At 41.6% G+C, this 27,819-nt stretch overlaps 1 protein-coding gene across 6 annotated transcripts in view; it reads right to left on the bottom strand.

Annotated features, from left to right (window-relative positions):
- Positions 1-27,819, bottom strand: part of SNX25 (sorting nexin 25) — a 182,358-nt gene that overhangs the window by 38,859 nt on the left and 115,680 nt on the right. For 4 of the 6 annotated variants that reach the window (XM_055112059.2, XM_055112058.2, XM_034959502.3 and 1 more), the window contains 3 exons: positions 14,637-14,818; positions 5,021-5,152; positions 2,102-2,374 (listed from right to left, as the gene is read on the bottom strand). In XM_055112059.2, coding sequence (XP_054968034.2) covers positions 2,102-2,374; positions 5,021-5,152; positions 14,637-14,818 — 587 coding nt within the window. Of the gene's footprint in view, positions 1-2,101; positions 2,375-5,020; positions 5,153-12,639; positions 12,910-13,648; positions 13,733-14,636; positions 14,819-27,819 lie in introns of those variants that run through there. The other 2 variants (XM_055112060.2, XM_055112061.2) reach the window with 2 other exon arrangements.

Genomic DNA, 27,819 nt, shown 5'->3' with positions numbered 1-27,819 from the left:
TATGAAGCCAATAAAGCCCTTGGAAAACTGGCCCCATATTTTGTGTACACAGTCCCTGTACAGGGTTTCTGATCTGCGATGAGTAAAGAATGTCACTTTCTGACAGGCCAGGAACCCCAAGTTATCTTGGAATCTCAAGAGGAGAAAAATCACCCAACTCATAGTTATCTGACAGTACAAATTCATGGCTGGGCTTGGCTTTAAAAAGGTCTTATCTCAGATTCCTTCTGCGGAACAAAGTTTCATCAAAGCCAATTTAAAAGGTCTATTTAATAAATAATTCTTACTGCGCTGTATGCAAATAATTAAACCAATATAATACAGCAAATCAGTCCTACCATGATTTGTCTTTTTTTTTTTTTTGAGACGGAGTCTCACATTGTCACCCAGGCTGGAGTGCAGTGGCGTGATCTTGGCTCACTGCAACCTCTGCCTCCTGGGTTCAAGCGATTCTCCTGCCTCAGCCTCCCAAGTAGCTGGGACTACAGGCGCGTGCTATCACACTCAGCTAATTTTTTGTATTTTTAGTAGAGACGGGATTTCACTGTGTTGGCCAGGCTGGTCTCAAACTCCTGACCTCATGATCCACCCGCCTCAGCCTCCTAAAGTGCTGGGATTACAGGCGTGAGCCACTGCACCTGGCGATTTGTCTTTTAATAATGGTTACTTACAGAAAATTACATATGGACCTTTCCAAACATGCGCCTCTGCCTCTCATTGGGTGAGGAATGTTGTTTCTATCTCAATCAATTGGGCCTAGTAAGAGACACTGCTGAAAAACTTAAAGAAAGGGCTAAAAAGCTAAGGGAATACCAAAATAACCAAACAGATTCTTGGTTTGGAAACAAAATCATAGCATTGGTGATCCCATTCCTGGGCCCTCTCCTAATAATATGCCTAGGACTAATGTTCTTACCCTGACTAATTAACCTTTTTCAAAAATTTTTAAATGACAGGATTACGGCTATTCACAGCAACTACCCAAAAACATCTACAGACGGCATTACTCTTACAGTCAATCCAAGACCAGAAAACTCTCCGTCCCCTCATCAGTAGGAAGTAGCCAGAAAGAACACACTGCCCGTTGTCCTTTTTATAACTATAGGGTCTGGATTGACAGAGCAGGAGCATCGCCATCTTGGACAAGCACCGCCATTCTAAAGATGCCCTTGATCAAAAACCACCTAAATCCAAAGGGCATCAGCCTAATAGCTAAGGTCAGCAAGATCATAAACCAAAAATGACATCTCCAACTAGAAACATTCCAACCCTAAGATAAATCCCTCCCTGACCAGAGACATGCCAGCCCCGAGATAACCTCCCCTACAGCCAGAGAGATGTGAGCCCCAAGATAACCTCCCCTCTGATCGGAGACATTCCAACCTTGCAATAAACTTCTCCTCCACACAGAAACATTCCAAGCCTGTGATAAGCTCTCTCACCCTAAAACCAATAAATACTCTTTAGTCTGTAAGAGAGAGTGCTCCTGACTGAAATCGGCCAGAAGCCCCTCTCAGGTTTATTCTCCAAAATAAACCTGTCTTTCGTGTTTCTTTCCTCTTTATTTAACTCTTACATTAGGAAATTTTCTTTTGGAGCATTTTAATTTCTTCTGCCTTCTTTAAACTCCAAAATACTTCCTTTAACTTCTCCCACATTCCTTACCTCTCCTCATTTTTCCCCCATCCCTTCTCTCTTCCAGGGCTATATAGTTCTACTGATTTTCTTAGCTGGTCCAACCCATAAATGTCCCACCCTACAGACTTTCTGCCTTCACTTTTCAGGAGTCAGACCAGAGGTGTATCTAAAACAGACAGAGGGCAGGAGGTCTCTGACTCAATGCCAGCATGAGGGAAGATGTACGTCAGAGGATAAAAGGGGAAGAAAGAAATACATACAACCAGAGACAAGGTTATTGATGCTTACTTTTTATTCTATTTAAGGTCTTGTATATTAAACGATGCTACTTTTATTCTATTTAAGGTCCTGTATATTAAAAGATGAAGATGTGCATCAAATTTGGCTCACACAATATGCACCCACCTAAACATATTTAAAAGCTTATCCAATAAAAAGGAGCAGAAAGTTAAATGTGACTCACCATCTCATCCTTGTTGGAAATCATCTGTGAGGCATGTTTTTCTTCCTCTTTTATCAACAATTTCTCATACAGGTCACTGACAATAAATGAAGGGTAATACCTATCCTTTAGGGTCTCATAAACATCTCCCTGGATTTTGTAGAATACTTCAATACCTTTATTTCCTACAAGACACTGCTGAATTTCTTTGTAAAGTGATTTTTCCACAGATATTTCTTTGCTCTCCACAAAGAAATTCTGATAAATTTCACCAACTAATTGTGGAATTTCATTCTGAAAAGACAGGAAGATAAGGAAAAGTAAGACATATCATCTCTGAGAGAAATTATTTTTCTCTGAATTATTTGCATTTGAAAGTCAGAAGAAAGACATTTAAGATGCACCCTGGTATGCAGAATTTTGTGTCCATATTCAGGGTCAAGGAGCAAACGTCAGATCCTAAAAAAAAAAAACTAATTCTTTAAATGAACGTGTTGAACAGTTAACACCTGCAATTTCTTTTAAACACTGGAGGGGGCAAAAACAGAATAAAAACAGTTCTCTTCCTGCAATAGATTCCTTTTCATAAATCTCAATTCCACAAGAAGAAAATGTATTAGTTAATGTCAATTTAACTTTTTACCTAATATAAGTAACTAGAAGTGCCATTTCTCATCCCAGAAAGAAGTCAATATAATAATTGTGTAACTCAGAAAAACGAGAAAAACACTCTTCAGAATGACTACTTCAGAATGATTATGTCCTAGTCAAGCTTATATTAGACAGCTTTGTCTTCAGCAATGAGCCTGTGTCATCACCAGCCTACTTCAGAAATGCAAAACATCTCTTTAGATTAACATAATCTTTACAGTTCCTCTAGAAGCATTGCATTAACTCTAGAAATGTTATGCAGTTTTCAACAATAGTAAAGAGCAAAGGCATACAACTTAATGAACATAACTAATTTAACATACATCCCAGAATGTTGCTAGATCAAAATAAGGCTATTTCGAGGAAGCCAGATGCTCTTATTTCATTGAAATTTTTCAAATTCTCTTCCATAGTTTAGGAAAACCTTTTTAGATTGCTCTTTACAATATTCCTTTGAGAACAACCAGAAATTATGTGGAGTCAAAACTGGTGAATAAAATGAGAAATAGAGTTAGCAAATACAATATTGGATAAAATTAGGTAATTTGGGGCTTGTAAATTAACAATAAAAGATTTAAAGACACTATAGGACTGGATTTAGTTCCTTAACAAATATAGTTTGTGACTTACAATATATTTGGCAGTCTATTCTGGCAACATTCATATGCAAATGAGTAATTCAATGTACAAAATGCTCTTGGTGCTTCCCCGCAACCTTCCCCAAGACCAAATCTTGCTGTCGCCCAGGCTGGAGTGTAGTGGCGTGATCTTGGCTCACTGCAACCTCCACCTTCCCAGGTTCAAGCAATTCTCTTGCCTCAGCCTCCCATGTAGCTGGGATTACAGGCCCACACCACCATGCCTGGCTAATTTTTGTATTTTTAGTAGAGACAGGGTTTCAGCATGTTGGCCAGGCTGGTCTTGAACTCCTGACCTTGTGATCTGTCCACCTTGGCCTCCCAAAGTGCTGGATTACAGGCATGAGCCACCGCATCCAGCCTCTTGGTACTTATTTTAATAAACCTCTTACAATAGTATATACTGATCACATATGTCACGTTATAGATATTATTGTGTATGTTTACAGACATATACATACATATACAGTTGCCCCTCGGGATCTATGGAAGATTGGTTCTAAGATCTCCTGAAGATACCAAAATCCAAGGACATTCAAGTCCCTGATATAAAATGGTGCAGCGTTTTTGCGTGTAACTATGTACATTCTCTCATATATTTTAAATCCTCTCTAGATTACTTATACCTAACACAATGTAAATGCTCCGTAAATGGCTGATTTTGTATTTTTAGGAAATAATGACAAGGAAAAAGGTCTGTACATGTTCAGTACAGATGCAGTTTTTTCCCCCCAAATATTTTCAGTCCATGGTTGGTTGAATCTACAGATATAGAACCCACAGATAAGGAAGGCTGACTGTATACATAAAGACTGTGTACGCATAATTCTTAAATATTTATTGCCAAATGCAAAGCATGATGCTGATTATTGGGATCTTCACTCTAAGATGTATGTGTACCCAAAAATAATTTTATTTTCCTTTATTCATATTTAAATTGAAATAAAAGCTGGCTGCAGTGGCTCATGACTGTAATCCCAGTACTTTGGGAGGCCCACGTGGACAGATCACCTGAGGTCAGGAGTTCGCAACCAGTCTGGCCAACACAGTAAAACCCCATCTCTACTAAAAATACAAAAATTAGCTGGGTGTGGTAGCACACGCCTGTAATCCCAGCTACTCGGGAGTGTGAGGGAGGAGAACGGCTTGAACCCGGGAGGCTGAGGTTGCAGTGAGCCGAGATCGCCCCACTGCACTCCAGCCTGGGTAAAAGAGTAAGGCTCCGTCTCAAAAAAAAAAAAAAAAAAAAATTGAAATAAAAGGCAAAGTATAAAACATGCACATTATGATATTATAAATGGCAAAATTATGAGACTGAAGTGTAGGTGAGGGGGCCAAATTCATTATAATAGTAATGTGGATATGTATATGTCTTTTTACAATGTGTAAAAAAAAATACCCAAAACTAAATTCAATCTCTTGGTACATTTATAAAACCTTTTTTCCCTTGACTACACATTCAAAAGAATCTTCTGTAAAAATATAATGTAATTTTATTTGCCATTATGGGCTAGAACATAATGTCAGTATTATATTTGGTTTAAAATATTCTTTTAATGTATACTTATCTTGAGAAAAACAGACATGCTGCCTCACATGCCAAGTTGACATCAGCTAGCGATTAATATTCCTTCCAGCCTACATATACTACCTTGTTAGCATTCTTTAAATGTTCCACAGATTCCCAAAAACTAATCAGAGCTCTCTTGTCCATCCTTCCCATGTACATTCCAAAGTGCTCTCGGTAGAACGTATTGGCCAAGATATCTTCAAACTGAAGAATCTATTAAGAGAATTTAAGAAAACTTTTTTTAAAATCGAATTTTAAATGTCAGTTTGCTTTAACTTCCAATGGACTGATTTCTACATTTAGGGTAAAAATGCATTTTTTAAAGGAATAAAGTAAAATTTTATTGTAGTAATTTACTATTTATTTATTTGAGTAAATGTACAGGTTTGTTACATAGGTATATGTGTGCTGTGGTGGTTTGCTGTACCTATTGACCAGTCCTCTAAGTTCTCTCCCCTTGCCCCCACCCCCAATAGGCCCTGGTGTGTGTTGTTCCCCTCCGTGTGTCCATGTGTTCTCATTGTTCAGCTCCCACTTATGAGTGAGAACATGTGGTGTTTGGTTTTCTGTTCCTGTGTTAGTTTGCTGAGGATGATGGCCTCTAGCTTCATCCATGTCTCTGCAAAGGACATGATCTCATTCCTTTTTGTGGCTGCATAGTATTCCATGATGTATATGTACCACGTTTTCTTTAGTGTATCACTGATGGGCATTTGGGCTGTTTCCATGACTTTGCTATTGTAAATAGTGCTGCAATAAACATACACGTGCAAGTGTCTGTATAGCAGAGTGATTTATATTCCCTTGGGTATAGATGCAGTAATGGGATTGCTGAGTCAAATGGTATTTCTGATTTTAGATCCTCAAGGAATCGTCATACTGTCTTCCACAATGGTTAAAGTAATTTACATTCTCACCAACAGTGTAAAAGCGTTCCTATTTCTCCACAGCCTTGCCAGCATCTATTGTTTCTTGACTTTTTAATAATTGCCATTCTGACTGGCATAAGATGGTATCTCATCGTGGTCTTGATTTACATTTCTCTAATGATCAGTGATGCTGAGCTGAAAACATGCATTTTTTAAGGTCAGAGTTGATGTAATATAGTACTCCTGGTAAACTGAAATACCTCTTACTACATTTTAAATAGAATAAAGCTTACTGAATATTTAAAATGCACATACTGAAAAAATACCAATTTCCTATTAACCATTCACTCACTGGACAAAGATTTATTTGGCATTGTAAACCAGAAAGTATCTGAGACAGGTCTCAATCAGTTTAGAAGTTTATTTTGCCAAGATTAAGGACATGCCTGGAAGAAATAAACAAGGAGTCACAGAAACAGTCTGTGGTCTGTGCCTTTCTCCAAAGATGACTTTGAGTGCTTCAATATTTAAAGGGGAAAAGTGGGCTGGAGGGGAAAGGAGGAGAGTATGGTAATCCACATGTTCCAAACAAAAAGGAGCAGGCAGGGCAACAGTCAATTATGTAATCCTCTGACGCTCAGTAAATCAGCACTTTACATAAGACAAGGCAAACACAGAGTAGCTACCTGTGGAGATACTGAACCTTCTATCTGTAGCTTCTGCTTAGGAACAAAAGGAAAGACAGCTTCCTGCATGACTCAGCTTTCAGCTTAATTTTTTTCATTTGGCATCGTGAATTAGGGTGTTAAGTTTTTATCTTCCTTTCACAGCATTTACTTGGTATCAGGTACAGTTCTAGGAATGAAACAGATAAAAATCCCTACCCTATGGGATGCACATTCTATGCTAAAAATAGTAAGTGCCAATAATGGAAAAATTGAAGAGAAATGTATAAACACAAGGACACTGGGATCTAATAGTTTCACGTTTTTGTTTTCCATCTTATTTTTATCTAGTGGAGGAATCTACAAATAATGTTATACCCTGCCTTTTTGTTTATAGTATCAACCATATTCATTAAAAAATCTCCTGTAAGCATCCTTTTAATAAGCCCATAAAATTCCTCTGTATGGATGTACCAAAATAAGCCTATCTACTTGTTTGCTATTTTGCATACTCACAGGAAAAGAAAAAAGAACCTATCTGAAGACACAGAAGGAACAATCGAGTATGGACTGCTGTAATAAAGCAGATGACCTTCATAATAATTCATGACAATGAATTAGGAAAAATGCCTCAAATTAATTTAGGAGGAATTTAAGGCCTATATTCTTAGTTCTGAATTAGTAATAAAAAATTACGTGCAATTAGTAGAATTCAAATGCAATTAAATAAAAACTTACATTTTGAAATTCTTAAAATTATGAGTTGGCAAATTTTCAGAAATGTCACCAGTAAGATATTTCTAAAATCAAGTGCATACCATCAGTGTATTACACTCAACTCTTCTGACACCAACAATGAGCCCCTGCTTAATCTGTTTTGTGGGCAGAAGGGGGCAGGCATTTTCTTTCTTTTTTATTTTTTCTGAGGATGATGCAGTATATCCATTTATTTACTTTTCATAATGTTTCCAGCAGACGGTCTATTCAGATTTTCCAGTACGTTTCTTTTTTTAAATTTTACTTTAAATTCTGGGATACATGAACAGAATGTGAAGTTTCTGGTATACATGTGCCATGGTGGTTTGCTGCACTTATCTACCCGTCATCTAGGTTTTAAGCCCCACATGCATTAGGTATTTGTTCTAATGTTCTCCCTCCCCTTAACCCTCACCCCCGACAGGCCCCAGTGTGTGATGTTCCCCTCCCTGTGTCCATGTGTTCTCATTGTTCTACTACCACTTATGAGTGAAAACATGTGGTGTTTCGTTTTTCTAGCTTCATCCATGTCCCTGCAAGGACATGAACTCATTCTTTTTTATGGCTGCATAGTACTCCATGGTGTATATGTGCCACATTTTCTTCTTCCAGTCTATCATTGATGGGCATTTGGGTTGGTTCCATGACTTTGCTATTGTAAATAGTGCTGTAATAAACATACAAGTGCATGTGTCTTTACAGCAGAATGATTTATAATCCTTTGGGTATAAACCCAGTAACAGTATTGCTGGGTCACAGGGTATTTCTGGTTCTAGATCCTTGAGGAATCACCACACTGTCTTCCACAACAGTTGAACTAATTGACACTCCCACCAACAGTGTAAAAGCATTACTATTTCTCCACAGCCTCGTCAGCATCTGTTGTTTCCCGACTTTTTAATAATCGCCATTCTAACTGGTGTGAGATGGTAGCTCATTGTGGTTTTGATTTGCATTTCTCTAATGACCAGTGATGATGAGCTTTTTTTTTCATATGTTTGTTGGCCACATAAATGTCTTCTTTTGAGAAATGTCTGTTGATATCCTTTGCCCACTTTTTGATGGGGTTGTTTTTTTCTTGTAAATTTGTTTAAGTTCCTTGTAGATTCTGGATATTAGACCTTTGTCAGATGTGTAGATTGCAAAAACTTTCTCCCATTCTATAGGCTGCCAGGGAAGGCATTTTCTATCAGCTCCTAGTAACTAAGGACTTGGATATCCCTTGCTACAGACCATTAATAATTCGTTTCTATAAATATTTCAGACCAATAATATTTAGTTAGTTTACTAGCTGTGGAACACTATAACATTTGACTTTATGTAAACTCTACCAGTGAAGCATTTTGAAGCACAAAATCCTAACTGTACATGCTCCAAAGAGGTTTAAAGGAACCCATATCAATTTGGCTAGGGAAGATGGGCCAACAACTCCAGTATCAACAGAAAGAGCCAGGAAACCCTTTCACACTCAAGTCGAGTCCTGGCTGCATTTGGCAGTGTTCATTTTGGATTGACCCTGGGTGAAATAAGTAAACTGATATGTAAATTGGCCTTAAAGAAAAGATCTGCCATTTATTGCCACTGATTTCCAAACTCCATGTACTCCTATTTCCATTTCCTCTTCAACCCTTATTTTAATTCTTCCTTCCATCTTTCCATTTTGGGGCCACTGGTGTGGGGGCTGCTACCTTGCAAAAAGATAAGGCAACACAGACTTTTTGTTTTCAAAACAAAGCAAGATAGGAAGGCAACACTGTGCAGTTAGAGTTGCTCAGGCTTTGGAGGTAGATACATGTAGGTTTCAATCCTGACTCTGCGACTTTCCAGTTCTGTGAGCTCTATGTTACTCTATCTCTCTGCGCCTCAGTTTTTTCACCCATAAAATGTGAATAATACCATCTACTTTCCAGGTTGTTCGGAGACTTGTTAATAATAACTGTTCTGAATCACGAAAGACAACAACAAAAACTAATCAGGAAGAGCCTGAACCAGGAGAAAGAGAAGGCACTGATAAGTGCCAAAAATCAGAATAGTTAAGAAGTCACTTTCTAGTTACATAAATATGGATAAAAGGATTAGCAGTGATTCTCAACTGGGCTCCAAAGAGAAATTACAAAGGACATAAAAAACTTTTGTGGGTGATGGATCTGTTTATTATCTTGATTGTGGCAATGGTTTCACTGAATATATGCGTATGTCAAAACTTATCATATTGTACACTTTAAATATGAGCAGTATATTGCATGTCATTATACCTTAATTAAGCTGTTTAAAAAATAAATATTCCATCAAGCCTTAATAATAGCATTGCAAAGAAATGAAGTAGACAATGATTATACTAAGGACCCACTGTCAGGAGAACATATACTGATGTTATCTTTGTGAATTACAGATTGTTGAATCTGATTTACCAGTATTTTTGTTAAGGACTTTTCTGTCCAGGGTCATGAGGGACACCATTTTGAAGTTTTTTTTCCTCTGGTTTGGTATTAGAATTATGCTAGTCTCCTCCTAGGATGAGTTGAAGTGTTCCCTTCTCCGTTTTTTGAAAGAGTATGGTTAAGATTGGTATTATCTCTTCCTTACATGTTTTATAGAATTTACCAGTGAGGCCAGACACAGTGGCTCATGCCTGTAATCCCAGCACTTTGGGAGACCGAGGCAGGCGGATCACCTGAACTTAGCAGGTTGAGACCAGCCTGGCCAACATGGTGAAGCCCTGTCTCTACTAAAAATACAAACATTAGCTGGGCGTGGTGGTGCACGCCTGTAATTCCAGGTACTCGGGAGGCTGAGGGAGGAGAATTGCTTGAATCTGGGAGGCGGAGGGTGCAGTGAGCTGAGATGGCACCACTGCACTCCAGCCTGAACAACAGAGGAAGACTTCACCTCAAAAAAAAAAAAAAAAAAAAAAAAAATCACCAGTGAAATGATCTGAGTCTGGAGTTCTGTGGGAAGGTTTTCTTTTCTTTTTTTTTTTTTTGAGATGGAGTCTTGCTCTGTCTCCGAGGCTGGAGTGCAGTGGCGCGATCTCGGCTCACTGCAAGCTCCGCCTCCCGGGTTCACGCCCTTCTCCTGCCTCAGCCTCCTTTGTAGCTGGGACTACAGGCGCCCGCCACCGCGCCCAGCTAATTTTTTGTATTTTTAGTAGAGACAGGGTTTCACTGTATTAGCCAGGATGGTCTCGATCTCCTGACCTCGTGATCGGCCCGCCTCGGCCTCCCAAAGTGCTGGGACTACAGGCGTGAGCCACCGCGCCCAGCCGGGAAGGTTTTAGATTATTATTATATTCTTCAATAAATTGTGGGTTATTCAGAGTTTCTATTTCTTTTTGTCTTTTTTTTTTTTTTTTTTTTTTGAGACAGAGTCTCACTTTGTCGCCAGGCTTGAGTGCAGTGGCGTGATCTCGGCTCACTGCAACTTCCGCCTCCCGGGTTCAAGTGATTCTTCTGCCGCAGCCTCCCGAGTACCTGGGATTATAGGTGCCCACCACCACTCCCAGCTAATTTTTGTATTTTTAGTAGAGATGGGGTGTCACCAAGTTGGCCAGGATGGTCTCGATCTCTTGACCTCGTGATCCGCCTGCCTCAGCCTCCTAAAGTGTTGGGTTACAGGCGTGAGCCACTGCGCCCAGCCTCCATTTCTTTTTGAATCAGTTTTGGTAATTTGTGTCTTCCAGGGAATTTGTCTATTCCATTTAAATTGTCAAATTTATTGGCTTGAAGTTGTCCACATTATTCCCTTAGCCTCCTTTGAATGTATGTAGCATCTGTTAGTGATGTCCTATTTCATTCCTAATATTGGCAATTTGTATCTTTTCTCTTTCCTTCCTTCTAGTTATTTTAGTTTTTATTTACAGCTTCTTTTAATTTTTTTTTTTTTTTTTTTTTTTTTTTTGTAGAGAGGGGAGTCTTGTTATGTTCCCAGGCTGGTCTCTAAGTCCTGGCCTCAAGCGATCCTCCTGTCTTCGCCCGCCAAAGTGCTGGGATTACCAGCATAAGCCCCCTCACTGGGCCAATTTATAGCTTCTTAAAAGATTAGATCACTGATTTCATACCTTTCTTCGCTTCTGCTATAAGCATTAAAAAGTACAGTTGACCCTTGAGCAACATGAGTTTGAGCTGCACAGGCCCACTCGTACAGGGTTTTCTTCCACATCTGCCGCCCCTGACACAGCAAGACTGAGCCCTCTTCCTCCTGCTCTGCCTAGACAACAGGAAGATGATGCGGATGAAAACCCTTGCGATGATCCACTTCCACTTAGTGAGTAGTAAAAATATTTTCTCTTCCTTATGATTTTCTTAGTAACATTTTCATTTGTCTTTATAGCCCACTTTATTCTAACAGTACAGTATATAATACACATAACATACAAGATCTGTGTTAACTGACTATTATTGGTAAGGCTTCCAGTTAATAGTAGGATATGGGCAGTTAAGCTTTTGGAGACTCCATAGTTATATGTGAATTTTTGCTCAGGGGAGGGTCAGCACTCCTAACCCCTACATTGTTCAAGGGCCAACTGTACATAATTCCTGTAAGTGCTGCTTTAACTGCACAATATATCCCACAATATATATATCATAATATATCCCACAAATAATTGTGGGATATATTGCATATTCACTCCATTGAAAATAGTTCCTAATTTTCCTTATAATTTCTTCTTTGATGGAAGCCTTATTTAGATATGCTACCAAATATTTGGGAATTTTCCAGATTTTCCTATTACTGATATTACTGAGGGGGAGTGTTAACATTTCCAACTCTACTTGTGACATTTTTTCTCATTTCTGTCAGGTTTTGCTTCATGTACACTCTAAAGGTCTCTTCATTGATTGAGAACATTTGATTATTCTATCTTCCTGACGAACTGACTCCTTTATCGTAATGAAAGGTTCTTCATCTCTGGTTCTACTTCCTGTTCCGAAGTCTATTTTGTCTGACATTCACAGTAGCTGCTCTAGATCTCTTATACTTAGTATTCGCATGTCTTTTTCCCTCTTACTTCCAACTTATCTGTGCCTTTATGTTTAGTTTCTTGTAAGCAACATATAACTGCCTTGCCTTTTAAAAAATTCACTCTGAATCTTTCTTTTAACTGGAGGATTAACCGGATTTGGAAGTCTAAATTCTGAAATAAAGTTAATGGTAATTCTTCTGGATCACATATGATTAGGTCATAGCAAAAGTTTTCTTCCCACTCATGAAGACATCAGAATGGCCCCAAACTAACCAAAGTCTTACCTTTCAAATAGCAAATGACCATAACTATTGGAATTCTGTCTTATCTTAGCCTTCCATCCTGAAGATTAGAGGAAATGGTTTTACTCTGAGGATGAATTATTGCAACAGAAATGAGTTTCTCTTTTCCTGAATGTCTGAAAAGAACAAATCAAGGCCAGGCGCAGTGGCTCACGCCTGTAATCCCAACACACTGGAATGCTGAGGTGGGCAGATCATGAGGTCAGGAGATCGAGACCATCCTGCCTAACACAGTGAAACCGCGTCTCTACTAAAGATACAAAAAAAAATTAGCTGGGCGTGGTGGCGGGCGCCTGTAGTCCCAGCTGCTTGGGAGGCTGAGGCAGGAGAATGGCCTGAACCCGGGAGGTGGAGGTTGCAGTGAGCCGATATCGCGCCAATGCATGCCAGCCTGGGCGACAGAGTGAGACTCCATCTCAAAAAAAAAAAAAGAACAAATCAAAAATGATCTGGCACTCTGGGTTAAGTCTACTTCTAGTAGACACTGCCAGATAGACAACCTGTACTGAAATCACATTTAATTCTCCCAAAATGAGTTTCCATTATCTTTCTTGAGATCTTCCTGTACCACAACATCTAAAAGCATATCATCTTTTGACTAGGTAGCAAGCCATTATATATTTCTCCTAGGTATTTATCTCATATCTCTACTGGATCACTTACCTTTTTATTTTATAATTATATGGGACTCTTTGAGAGCAGGGATTCTATCTTATTTATTTTTAATCCTAGTACCTAGCACTGTAACTGAGATGTTGTGGGCCCTCAATAAATGTCTGTTGAATGAATGAATGAATGAATGGAACATAAGACAAAGACCTCATCTACGATAAATGTGGCTAGAAATTAATCTAAGAGGCCAAAAACAAAAAGCTAATGAGGAGGAGGAAGGGGGCAATATTCAACCTGTCAAATCTACCATCTCTCTGATTCACCAAAATGCTACATTTCCATCTGGAACACAATGCCAGTATCTCAAAAATTTTATTTTATTTTATTTTGCTAATAGCAACATCAACAGACTTCCTGTGGTTAGAGGATTATAAAAACAAGAGTTCCTTGGAGCTGCATTTGCACCACTTGTGTAAGATGCTGCAGAACCCTGGCGTATGCTGGGGCTGGCCCTTCCTGCGGAGGCTCTAACAGAGACTAGCCAGAAACTAAGAAAGTCAAGGCTGATCACTGGAATAGGGAGGCAGGGGAACATCACAGATGAGTAGCTGAAGTAGAACCGAGAGCTAAACAGGAAAGAATCAAGAGACTGAAAATCAGAACAAGTGAGGTTAGAGGCTGTAGCTTGAGTTACATTATACCAATGTTGGCCTCTTTGTAGCTAAAGGACACATTACAGAGAGGAGTCTGGCATCTGCTTTGAGGTCCTGTTCCTTCCATGGCACAGCTAAGCTCCTGAGTGGGTCACGTGGCTGCTTCCTTCTATCTTAGTATGCTCCAGGTCTTGGAAGACAAGTTTGGTCCTTCAGAGTTAGGACAGGTACTGAGGTAGGGCTAAAACACTTTCCTAAGCTCCGTGATTTGGTTGGTATTGACAGACAGTCTGAAGTTTTACAGTACAAAAACAGTCAGAGAGATGTTATGGTTCAGTGAGAAAGCACTCAGATTTGCAAACCAGTCAGATCTGGGTTTTTATCTTGTTCTAGCTTTTCCTATCTATGTGGTATTAGGCAAGATACTTAAACCCACCATTTCATCACCTGAAAAATGAAGATATCAAGTAGAAATTTCATAATATTGTGGCAAGAGTTAAGTAAAAATAATTTAGAAGATGCCTCCTACTTCATAGGTGGTTATTTCTATTCAATTGATAAAGGAAACTTGATTGGAGTCTTGTAAATATCAACATGCTCTTCTGGGTCCTCTGGGGAGGACAAAGGGAAGATGGAAAAATATCCACACACGCACACACACATGCACACACCCAAGGCCTATCTATACCTATTACCACCCATACAAGTCAAGGACACCAAGGAATATAGCTCCTTGACTCGTAAAGCAAATGTGAGTGTGTAGTTATGGCACACATGTCTAAGTTCAATACTAAAAAGTTGAAAGTCTTTATATGTAGTTCTATCAGCATTTATAATAAACTTGGTAGGGTCAAAACAAGAAACTATAAAGTTCTACCTTCTGGCTTTGAGGCCCTTCCCCCTCATCCAGGGCCCCATCCTCTTGCTGGTCATAGGCAGGGCCTCCCAGGATTCGGATTCTCTTCTCACACTGCTTCTTTGCCACAGTCAGTTGGTTGATGTACCTCTTCATGTTCCTGGCCCTCAGGAGATCAGCTTTCATTGCCGCAGTTTCTTTACCTTGAATAGGAGTGAGGAACAGTACCTGGTCAGAGGACAAGGCATGAAAGGACACAGCAATTCAGAACCAGATCAGTGTCTGCTGTGGGCATTCTGAACCAAGTGGATACTAAACAAAATAACAGAACAGAATCCATGATAAATACATATACATACTCCCAAATAAAAATGCCAATCATTTCTAAATATAATTTCTAAATATACCACTGACAAATCTTACCCAAAGGTAAAACATTTTTTTAAAAAAACCTCTGTACAAATGCACTCACAAATCTGTGTGTGTATTCTTTAACATCTTTATATGAATGTGTACGTACAAATACTCATTCATAAGCATGTACTGGGTGCTAGTTATGTGTCAAGACACCAGCTAGGCTTTTGAGATTGAAGACCAATTGTTGGCCCTCATGGACTTCTAAGAGTCTAGCAAGTAAGAAATCCAAAGAGAGGAATCCAAGCACCTATAACACAGGCTATAAAGAAAACATGCAGATACAACTGAACTGTTTAACAGAAGATTCTAACTCAGGCTTCTTTGAGGAAATTATTTTAAACAAACATGAATAATGAGTAGAGTATGGCAGACAGAAAGAATAGCGAGTGTCAAAGTGAGAAACAGGCAGGAAAGAGAACAGAGCTTTCGAGGAACTGAAAGAAGGCCGTTAGAGCAGGTGCAAAAGGAGCCAGAAGATCCAAAATAACTCTGATGCTGGCAGAAGCCATGAGGTGCACAGCCTTTCAGGCCAGAGAAAGGACTTTGATCTCTAGCCCAAAAGTACTGAGAAGCTTTAATGGATTTAAAGCAGGAGTGTGCCATAAATGTATTTGTATCTTTCATGATTACATAGGAAGCAGGATAAAAGATAGGTTGGAAGGAGGAAGGCTGCTAGGAGGAGGACCAGCTATAAGACCATTGCAGTACAACTGAGGAGGGAGATAACGATGGCCTACACCAGGGTTATGGCAGGCCAGTAGAGAGGACAAGAGGATGTCCGGACCCAGTGACTGGCTGGGCAGGGTAGAGGGTAGGTTGCTGAGGAATTAAAAGGTATCAAATATGGCTCCTAGGTTTCCAACATGAGAAGCCAGAGGGATGGTGGGGCCAATTACTAAGCTAGAAACACTGGAGAAAAAGCAGGTTTGTGGAAGATGCTAACTCAACTCTGGACAATATGGCAGGTGATATTTTCCAAAAACGGCTGCAATGTCTTCCATCTCACATGCTCTTTTTACAATGTCCCTCTGACAATCTGCCTCTGCAAAGTAGAATATGTTTCCTTTTCTTGAATCTGGTTGGGGTTATGATTATGACGGAAGTGATGCTATGACTTCCAAGGCTAGATCATAAAGACCAAGGGCTTGGAGCTCTGGGTCACTATGTAAGTGGCTCACCTGCACCGAGGCTTCCATGCTTTGAGGAAGCCTAAACCATCAGTCCTTGGAGAGATCTATATGGAGAGGAACCGAGGCTCCCCGAACCACAGCTCTGGCTGAGATCTCAAGCTCATATTCAGCACCAGTGAGGCACCGTGTGAGTACACCATCCTGAAAGTAAACTGTCCCACCCCAGTCAAGCCACTCCACTGACGTCACGTGACACAGAGAAGAGTCCTTACTTCCAAACCCTGACCAGATTGCAGCTTCATGAGCAAAATAAATGGCTGTTGTTAAAGACACTATGTTTTAGGGTAGTTTGTTACACAGTAAAAGACAACCAAACAGGCAAAATGAGTCTGCGGGCTTCTGAGCTACCTAGGTAGAGAGAGAAGGTCTAGAGTTCGGAAACATTCAGCTCTGGGATAGTAAATGACATCATGGGAGTGTGTGAGACAACCCAGAAGGAAACAAATAATCCTAGACACAACTGAGATAAACCTTACTCTTAAGAGTAAGGGGGAAGAGAAGCTGACAAGGGAGATCGTAAATATATCCTCATAAAAGTAGGTGTTTATCTATGTATACACTGCTATATCCCCAGCACCTGCCTGGCAGCAAAGGAGACGCTCATTAAACAGGAGTTGAATGGATCAATGAACTCTCAAATGCTACATTTTGCTAATATGTATCAGGTATTGTGTTCTTTCTAGAATTTGGGGCTGAGGAAGAAAGAAAGAGGGTGAGCATCCTCAACTCCTACTCTTCAAGGACTCCCATCTGGCTTCTAACCCTCCCTCCACCAAATCTGCTGTTGCCAAGATCACTAGGGACCCCCAGGTCAAATCCAGTGGAGAGTTTTCAGAAGAGTCTGCAATCAGAGTTAGGTTAGAATCCCGGCTCTGTTACTTACAAGTTATGCCACGTCAAGCAAATATTTTTTAAAATTTAAAACCAGTAACAATGTTTTCTTAAGTTGACATATCATTTAAAGCAAAAGCAAAAAACTCATAAAAATTAATTTTTAAAAATGACTAAACACTGAGTATTACAGCTTGTGGAGAATGGGCTGGCTGTGTATATATACCTGAAGGCAAGGGTTGGGGTGAGGGAAGGCATGTTTTTGTTTTAAGTGAGAGAGAATTGAACTGGTTTTAATGCTGAGGAGAAGAAATCAGTTAAAAGTAAAGAGAGGTGTGGGTCCGGCGTGGTGGCCCCCACCTGTAATGCCAGCACTTTGGGAGGCTGAGGCAGCAGGGTCACTTGAAGGCAGGTGCTTGAGACCAGCCTGGGCAATATAACTAAACCCCATCTCTACAAAAAGTTTTTAAAAAACTTAGCTAGGTGTGGCAGTGCACGCCTATAGTTCCAGATACTCAGGAGGCTGAGGAGGGAGGTTCACTTGAGTCCAGGAATTTGAGGTTGCAGTGAGTGATGATCCTGTACTCCAGCTTGAGCAGCAGAGCAAAATAAATAAATAAATAAAAGTTGAGAAAGGTGACAGACAAGGAATGGAATCCAGAAGACAGGTGAAGAGATCAGAGATCAGCTTTGGAGAAAGGCTACCTCCTCCACTGTAGTAACATGGAAGGCAGAGCAGGTGGACATTGGATATGAGGAAGTTTGCAGACATGGCTGGATGCCAGAGTAGTTCCCTTCATATGGATTCAGTTTTGTCCAAGTAGACAGCAAAGTCGTCTGTGTGGAGTGAGGGGGTAAAAGACTGAGTGATCAGAGGCCTGAGGTAAAGGGGCAAGTGTGGAATCTCTCATGCAAAGAGAGCTCAGCAGGACTGCCAGGAATGCTCAGGGCCCAGAGGACCGCTAGAGAAACAGAATGCTCCTCCCTAGGCATGGGAACTACATATCTGGGCAGGTGAGAGCATACTCTCTGGAGGTGAGTCAGCACATACCTCGCTCAGATTTGAAACTACCAATGATAAAAGAGCATTTGTGTTTTGTCTCTTTGTTCCCATGAGTGCAGTCTAAGTAATGGTTTGTACATCCTCCCAGCTGGAGACCTCCATCCGGTTCCCTAGGATGGTCATTACCCATCTCAGGTCCCACTTAGTCAAATGTATAACATAGCACTCAGGGAGGCTGCAAAATTAGCTGAAAAAACTTAGACACAGCACCATAATACGTTTTTATCAGAAGCAGCTTTTCCGGTACTTAACACAAAGGGCCACAGGCAGGCCTCAGGTCAATACATGGACTTGTTCAAGATGATCTGTCAGGTATTATCAGACATCTTTTCATCCCATTTTCATTTACTTCAATAATGGTTTCTGAACTTGTGTTATACTTGGCCAACAGACAGGACCTGCCTAAAGAACTCACTAATTTAGCATTTATCTCAACAGGAAAAAAATAGTATTTCAGAGACTCCTTTGTGGGAGGATGAAGGTAAATGTAGTTTGCCCCAAAAGTAGTCTATTGCAAACTAAGATGTTTTGTGGGTGTAGCTAAGGAAATGCGAGCTTGGAAGACCTAAGTTTTCAAGAAAACTTTTACTTTTTAAATATATATCCTTAAACTTCATAGTTTGTGTATAATGTTTAAGTTAATCTAAAAATTCTGGGACTAAAGTTGCCTCTTATTTATAAAACAAACCTAGACCTCAATTTTAATTTGGGGTTAAAACATGTTAATAGACAGAGATACAGGAGGAAAGTGACACCCATTTACCAACCATTACATTCTTTTTACCCAAAGAGAGCTTAAAACGCCTTTCTAAAAGGACAAAACCTAGAAGAAAATTCCAAAGAGAAGTAAGAATGAGAATAACCCTTCCCTAAAACCCAGCTGCAAGGCTGGGAAGAATGTTTTGGTGCTCTGCTTAAATGTGGCTTGCTCACGTGAATGCGTTCTGTTTGCTAATGGGCCATACAATGCCATTGTCTGATCACAAAGCTTGTTGCTAACAAATGCAACAGAGCTTGTTGCTTAGATGGTTCTGTTTATTTTTGCCTCAGAAAGCGAATGCCACATTCAGAGCTAAATGACTAACGTGGAGCTCATGCATCCCATGCTGCTGGCATGCAAAAATCCTTGTAAATCCAGTGACGCAGATGAATACACTTCTTTGTGGCCTTAAAACCCATTCATCCAAGAAATATTCACATCAAGAAAAGTATAGGCGAGCGGGTGTGTGACAACACCCCGTGACCCAGCTCATGCCAGAGTTATGTGGCTGTTTCTCTATAGAGTGTTAAGTAGTAACACTGTGCATTGTTAGAAACTGGGTTAATCACACAACATTTAATCTAGCTTTAAAAAGAAGTGGCCAGTGAAACACCGGATGGCAGTGTGTCTTTAAACTGGTGCCAAGATGAACACACACATGATGTTAGGTTAGTGCAAAAGTAATCACGGGTTTCGCCATTACTTTTAATGGCAAAAAAAGTGATTACTTTTGCACTAACCTATAATATTCCAAAGCAATTAGTTCAAATATTTACTGTTTTTCCGTCTAGATAGTCTAGGTTCTACTGAGATCAGAGCAAAAGGAAATGGGTGAATTTGGGTTCATTTGGTGAAAAAGACATTTATATTAGACATTAGGTAAACCCTTTTGGCTACAAAGACATTACAACAGACTTACGAATAACATCACAGAAATGCTTTTCGCTATAAATCCCCTGCCCATGATATAATTCTCCCTTAAGCAAGTGAAGTGGCTTGCAGTAAAACAAAAACAGCAACATCTAACGACACTGTTAGATGCTATTTCTAATGAGGCAGCAGAGAGCAAAGTAACTTAAAGTGCAAACTCATGACTCCAGAAATAGTACAACTGGATTAAAATGGCACCACTGTGGTTTTCAGGTATAAAAAAAGAAAAACACCAACAGTAGAAGATTTTCCTTCCCTCATAACATGCTATCATGTTCCAGGGCATATCATAATGGCAGCATCCTCAGCAGACTCACTGAGGGATTTAATGGATAACACAGGGCAGGGTTTCTCAACCTCAGCACTGCTGACATTTTGGACAGGATAGTTCTTAGCTGTGGGGAGCTGTCCTGTGTACTGCAGGATGTTCAGCAGCATCCCTAGCCTCTACCACTAGATGCCAGTAGCATCCCTTCCCCCAAAGATGACAACCAAAAATGTCTCCAGACTATTGCCACATGTCCCCTGGGGAACAAAATTGCCACCTCCTACCCTCCACCTGGCCCAACTTAGTAGTGCTGATATAAAAGTACAACCTGCTGCTCTAACAAGGAGGTTACAGCAAACAGAGGACAAGGCCGCACCCTCCTTCCCCTTCCCTCACTCCTCAACATGGGCTCTCTTCTCTCCCCTGCCCAGGATGCTCAGGTCTTCTCGTGAAATGCAGGCAATCGACATATGGAATAGAGACTTCCTCCCTAGAAAATGCTGGTTCTCCAATCAACTGTATGTGCACTGACAGACTAACCAGCTTTTGAATCTTTCTTGTATATTCAAATAAAAGTTTTAGGCTGGATGTGGTGGCTCATGCCTGTAATACCAGCACTGTGCAGGGCTGAAGTGGGAGGATGGCTTGAGGCCAGGAGTTTAAAACCAGCCTGGGCAACACAGCAAGACTCTTGTCTCTATAAAAAAAAATTTAGGCCCAGTGTGGTGGCTCACGCCTGTAATCCCAGCACTTTGGGAGGCTAAGGCAGGCAGATCACGTGAGGCTGGGAGTTGGAGACCAGTCTGATCAACATGGAGAAACCCCTTCCTACTAAAAACACAAAATTAGCCGGGCGTGGTGGCGCATGCCTGTAATCCCAGCTACTCGAGAGGCTGAGCCAGGGGAATTGCTTGAACCCGGGAGGTGGAGGTTGAGGTGAGCCGAGATGCGCCATTTCACTCCAGTCTGGGCGACAAGAGCAAAACTCCATCTCAAAAAAAAAAAATAAGTTTAAAAATTAGCCAGGCGTGGTGGCATGCACCTGTAGTCCTAGCTACTCAGGAGGCTGAGGCAGAAGGATCACTTGAGCCCAGCAGGTTGAGGCTGCAGTGAGCCATGATCACTAAAGCCAGGAGTCTGAGGTTACAGTGAGCTATGATTACGTCTCTATGTTCCAGCCTGGGCGACAGAGTGAGACCATGTCTCTAAAATATAAATAAGTAAACAGAAGTTTTACTAAATCCTCTTGACGGAAGGGTTCAAGAAACAGGTATATATTTACTTAGGGACTAGTCAAGATTCAAAGTGAGAAATGGTACTTGACCTCTTAACACAAAGCTGGCAGCAATTCTCAGTAGTTACCAATCATCACAGACTTCTTCAAAATTATCTAGAAATCACCTCAACAGTTGCTAAGGAACTCAAAAAAATATTTGCCTTACTTTTCAACCTGAGACTAGTATGTCCTTTTTTGAAAAGAACAAATGGGCTTCTCTTACCACTCTAAACACCTGAGATTTCATAGTCTAACGTGTCACTCCACTTCAGTGGAGAGTATATTTGAGGAATAGCAGAAATCGTACAGGAGTTGATGGCGGAATCACTCACTTTATGATGGAGAAGAGTACAGAGACACATGGACTTTGTGCAGCCCGGCTAGGGTGTGCCCACTGTGTGCCCTGCCTTGCTTTCTTTTTTTTTTTTTTTTGAGACAGAGTTTCGCTCTGTCGCCCAGGCTGGAGTGCAGTGGTGCGATCTCAGCTCACTGCAAGCTCCGCCTCCCAGGTTCATGCCATTCTCCTGCCTCAGCCTCCCAAGTAGCTGGGACTACAGGTGCCCACCACCACGCCCGGCTAATTTTTTGTATTTTTAGTAGAGACGGGGTTTCACCGCGTAAGCCAGGATGGTCTCGATCTCCTGACCTCATGATCCACCCACCTCGGCCTCCCAAAGTGCTGGGATTACAGGCGTGAGCCATCACGCCCGGCACCTTCGTTTAATGTCTCGGTGCTGGAACTCCTAGCACTCCCCTTGGTTTAAGGCCCTCCAACAGGCTTGCAATATGTTTTTAAAGGAATAATATAGCAATTAAATCCACATATAAAATTACAAGCAGAACCCTGTTCCCAAATCGGCACTGTGAGCTGAGCAGATTTGAGATATACACCCAGAACTCAGATCCGACCCATGCAATGCTTGTTGTGAGCAGGAGCCCAGGACGAAACTCAGGAGACTTGGGCTCAAGTTTCGGATTTGTGTGTGACTAACTAGTTCTATTCAAACCAGGTCAGTTGTTCAACATCCCTGGACATGAGCTTTATTTGTTATAAAATGCAGGTGTTAGAGTCTACGAGGACTAAAGTTCTTCTTGGGGAGACAGGGTGAGTAGAGTTGGTTATAAACTCATGAGACTATAGTGAGTGCAATGGAAGTGCCCAAGCTCACAGACCTTCAGGCAGGGAATGAGTGGGGGCCAGGTGGTGACAGTGGGGAAGGGACAGCAGGCACTGGAGGTAGTGCTGGAGGTTCAAGGACTGGGCAGGGAAGAACCCTCTCAAGAGCCCTTGGGGCAATGGCAGGGAAACAGCCTGAGAGGTGGTCGGCTCTAACAGAACACCACAGACTGTGTGGCTTACGAACAACAGACATTTACTCTGCACAGCTCTGGAGGCTGGAAGTCCACAAGCAAGGTGCTGGCAGAGTCGGCGTCTCCGCACCACATCCTCACACGGCAGAAGGTGCAAGGCAGTCTCTGAGGCCTCTTTTATAAGGGCACTGCAAGGAAAACCCAACTCCAACTGCATTTTTCCTTTGCTCTCACACCACAACAATCAATACCAAACACTTCTGTGACCAAATGTGTGGAGATTTTTTCCCCAAACACCAAGCTAGTGCTGGTTGTCCTCTAATTCAATCCTGGTGCTCTGTGCTTAAAGATAGTGCCAGATCCCACAGGGGGAGGGTTCAGTCCCCAAGACTGCCCCCCTGCAAGACACTAGTTGCAAGTCTAGGCCTCCAGAACTTCTGACCAACCAGCTTCAAGTCAGGTTTCCCACAGCCCCCTCTTTGAGTTTGATTAATTCACTACCACAGCTCACAGAACTCAGGGAAACTCTTACTTGCATTTACCAGTTTATTATAAAAAGTCTGATGATGTAATCCCAGCACTTTGGGAGGCCAAGGCGGGTGGATCACTTGAGGTCCGGAGTTCAAGACCAGCCTAACCAACATGGTGAAACCCTGTCTCTACTAAAAACACACACACACACACAATATACAAAAATTAGCTGCATGTGGTGACGGGCACCTGTAATCCCAGCTACTCAGGAGGCTGAGGCAGGAGAATCACTGGAACCCAGGAGGCAGAGGTTGCAGTGAGCTGAGATCACACCATTGCACTCCAGCCTGGGTGACAGAGCAAGACTCCATCTCAAAAAAAAGAAGAAAAAAGGTGTGACTAAGGGCCAGGCATGGTGGGTCACGCCTGTAATCCCAGCACTTTGGAAGGCCGAGGCGGGCCAATCACTTGAGGTCAGGAGTTCGAGACCAGTCTGGGCAACATGGTGAAACCCTGTCTCTACGAAAAATACAAAAATTAGCCGAGCGTGCTGGTGCATGCCTGTGGTCCCAGCTACTCAGGAGTCTGAGGCACAAGAATCGCTTGAACCCGGGAGGCAGAGGTTGCAGTGAGCCTAGATTGTGCCACTGCACTCCAGCCTGGGCAACAGAGTGAGACTCTGTCTCAAAAAAGAAAATAAAAAGTAATAAAAAAGTCTGACTAAGATACAGATGAAGAGAGGCACAGTGCAGGCGCCTGTAATCCCAGCTACTCAGAAGAATGGGGCAGGAGAATCACTGGAACCCGGGAGGCAGAGGTTGCAGTCAGTCAAGATTGCACCACTGCACTCCAGCCTGGGTGACAGAGCGAGACTCCGTCTCCAAAACAAAACAAAGGTAATAAAAAAAACATCTGACTAAGGATACAGATGAAGAGATGCACAAGGCAAGGTACGGGGGAAGGGGTGTGGAGCTTCCATGCCCTCCCTCGGTGTGTCACCCTCCAGGAACCTCCTTGAATACTGTCATTAGGCCTTTTATGGAGGCTTCGATGGATAGGCATGACCGAAGACAACTGTGTTGAAATGTGATTGGACAAAAGGGGTGTGATCTAATACTAAGAGACTGAGGGGGACACCCAGCAAGGCCCACCTGTTTAGATTCTTCTTGGCCTCTTCTGTGTAGCATTTCTTCTTTTGGGGTATGGGGCAGGACCCTCTTTGGAACGAGGGTCTTATGACCGATAGTCAGATGACAGTCCTGCCTTGGGCAGGTGAAAGGAGGGTAGGAAAAGGTCAGAGAGAGAGATTCTGTTTCCTGAGGTCTGCTTCTGAGGCCTAAAGTGCCCCAACAGTATAATAAAACACTGTAACAAGGGCTATGTGAGTTACGAGCCAGGAACCATGGAAGAAAACCTGTGTGTGTGTGTGTGTGTGTGTGTGTGTGTGTCATAATAATCATAATACCACAGGCATTAATCCCTGTGCATGAAGGTGAAACCCTCATGACCTAATCACCTCCCAAAGGTTCCACTTTGTAATACCATCACCTTGGTGATTAGGTTTCAACATATGAATTTGGGGGGACATAAATATTCAAACCATAGCAGGACATTCTATGAGTTTAGGTCATTCATAAATGTGGAATTGTTTGTATCACTTCACTGCAATGTTAGAAAATCAGATCACATCAAAACTTTAGAAAAGACCTGGAGAAGTCCACAAGAGTCCATAGATTAGCTAGCTCTCTTTTTTCAGGCGGGGACACCTTTAAATTCTAGAATGGACAAAGAAGCTACATAACATCATTAAAAAGATAATTCGTGGCCAGGCACGGTGGCTCACACCTGTAATCCCAGCATTTGGGAGGCTGAGGCGGGTGGATCACTTGAGGACAGGAATTCAAGACCAGTTTGGCCAGCATGGTGAAACCCCATCTCTACTAAAAATACAAAAAAAAAAAAAAAATAGCTGGGTGTGGTGGCAGGCGCCTGTAATCCCAGCTACTTGGAAGAATGAGGCAGGAGAATCACTGGAACCCTGGAGGCAGAGGTCCAGTGAGCTGAGATCGCGCCATTGCACTCCGGCCTGGGCGACAGAGCGAGGCTCCACCTCAAAAAAAAAAAAAAAAAAATTCCTAATGGACATTGTTATGATTCTTATCAGCAAGTAACAGTGTCTATGTGTTTGTGTATGTACACATACATATTCAACATATTCTACAGTTCTAATTGACAAATTCTAAAACTACTTAGTTACAACACTTTAAAAACTCTAATTACACTTGGGTAAGATATACAATTTTTAAAAATGAATAAAAAGGCGGAAACTCCTCATCTGTACCCTGAGTGTATCACTCCCAAGTGTGTACTATTTATGCACAGCAGTTTCCAATGTACTCAAATCAACCTCATGTTCTTTGCTGTAGTAAGCTGAATGAACATGACTCTTGAATCACCTTAAATATGCTTGATAACATGTCAGGATTCAGAACAGCAGAGAAGAAAGCTTTAAAGGGAGATATGCTGGGCTCATTCACATCAAACTGCAGGGGAAACCTGGTTTATGTCCCATAACTACTAGAATTCCTACACTTGGCCAGCTTATTTTAATAGACCATTTCTCAACTACTCTAGCTGTTCTGTCTAGTTCTAAATAAAAAGCTAGGTAGTTGGGTACTAAAAGGCAAATATGAATATATCAGTGGCTCTGTATCATCTGCAGCAGGGGTTCTCAGTGTGATTCCCAGACAGGCAGCACAAGCATCATCAGGGAACCAGTCGGTAATGCAAACTCTGGGGCGCACTGGAGATCTACAGAATCAGAAGCTTTTGGTAGGGGTTGGGGGTGAGCAATGTGCGTTTTAACAAGCTCTCCAGTGAGGCTGACGTGCACCATAGCTTGAGAACCACTGCTCTACAGCATCACGTCCAGGCTTTCTAGGATAACTCAGGCCCTTTAGGCCTTGTCTATTAATCTCATCTCTCCACTGCATACCACGCACGAGCACATGATCTCATCTGACCTACCTACGTGCACAAGGCTGCTTCACGACTCTCTTTTTCTATGCACATGTGCCACCATCCACCCACATCCCCTGAGAAGCCCAGAGGGAATGAATGAGAGCCTCTCGCCTTTATGACTCAACTCAGCATTACTCTGAAAAAGAAGCCTTTCTTGACCTCTGCTCCAGGTAGGGTTGACCACTCCACACATCTGTGCCACTGCTAAATCCTGAACACTCCACACATCTGTGCCACTGCTAAATCCTGAACACACAATTCTCATTGCATTTATCAAGTTGCATTGTCATTTTGTATGTGTGTTGACCATGATCTTAGGGCACTGCTGTACCTAATACACAATGGCACTCAAAAAAGGTTGAGTAACTGAAAACCCACTTCTGGTGGATAAGATATCCTCCAGAGTACATTCTCTACTGCCATGAGGGATCTAACAGAACTCAAGAGCTCTTGTTTATCCAGGATCCAGGGAGGGAGGGCTGTGAACAATGAAGAAAGAGACAGTAGATATAAACTACAATGAATAAGGAGGAGTTATCTAGACAGAGTGATATCGAGAGTAGGGTAGCACTTCAAGAAGAAGAAACAGAATGTGCAAAGAATACAAGGCACAAGGAATCAGGGTGAGTTCAGGAAACAGAAAAGTTAATGTGGCTGGAATGCAGAGAGACAGGGTGGAAGGGCAAGAGATGAAGCTGAAAATACAGCCAGTGACCAGAGGAAGCAAGACCTTGTAGATCATGTCAAGAGTCTTCAGTATAAGAAAAATGGGAAGACAATGATGAGTTTTAAATACAAAGGTGGCATAAGCTATGTATTTTTTTTTAAAAAATCACTATGACTTCAGTATGAAAAATATATTATTTTTTCATAGACAGAAAGAAATGTATGCTAGGAGGCCAATTAAGAAGTTACTATAGGTCAGGTGTGGTGGCTCATGCCTGTAATCCGAACACTTTGGGAGGCCGAGGCGGGTGAGTCACCTGAGGTTAGGAGTTCGAGACCAGCCTGGCCAACATGGCAAAACCTCGTCTCTACTAAAAATACAAAAATTAGCCCAGTGTGGTGGTGCATGCCTGTAATCCCAGCCAGTCAGGAGGCTGAGGCAGGAGAATTGCTTGAACCCGGGAGGCAGAGGTTGCAGTGAGCCAAGATTGTGCCATTGCACTGCAGTCTGGGTGACAGAGTGAGACTCCATCTCAAAAAAAAAAAAAAAAAAGTTACTGTAATAGTTAAGAGGGCGACTGGTGGTAAAGGATAGTGGTGTACAGACAGGGAACAGAGTTAAGCTACATGTAGGTGGTCTATCTGCATAATAATGGACTGGATAAAGTATACAAGGGAGAAGGAATCAACAAGGTTGACTCAGGTTTGTGACTTGTATGAACAGATGGTGTTACGGACTGAATGTGTCCCTCTAAAATTCATCTGCTGAAATGTTAACTTCCAATAAGACAGTATTAGGAGGTGCACTTTGAAACATTTAGATGAGATGATGAAGGTAGAAGCCCCATGATGGAATTAGAGCCCTTATTCAAAGAGAAAGACTAGAATTCTCCTTCTCCCCACTCCACCCTACCACGTGAGGATATAGCAAGGACGCCATCTGCAAACCAGCAAAAGGGCCCTCATCAGACACCAAATCTGCCAGTACCTTGATCTTGGA

The sequence above is a fragment of the Pan paniscus genome, chromosome 3 (assembly GCF_029289425.2).
Source record: "Pan paniscus chromosome 3, NHGRI_mPanPan1-v2.0_pri, whole genome shotgun sequence".
Lineage (NCBI taxonomy): Eukaryota > Metazoa > Chordata > Mammalia > Primates > Hominidae > Pan > Pan paniscus.
Note: the sequence above shows the minus strand (reverse complement) of the source record. Positions and strands in the feature narration are given on the sequence as shown.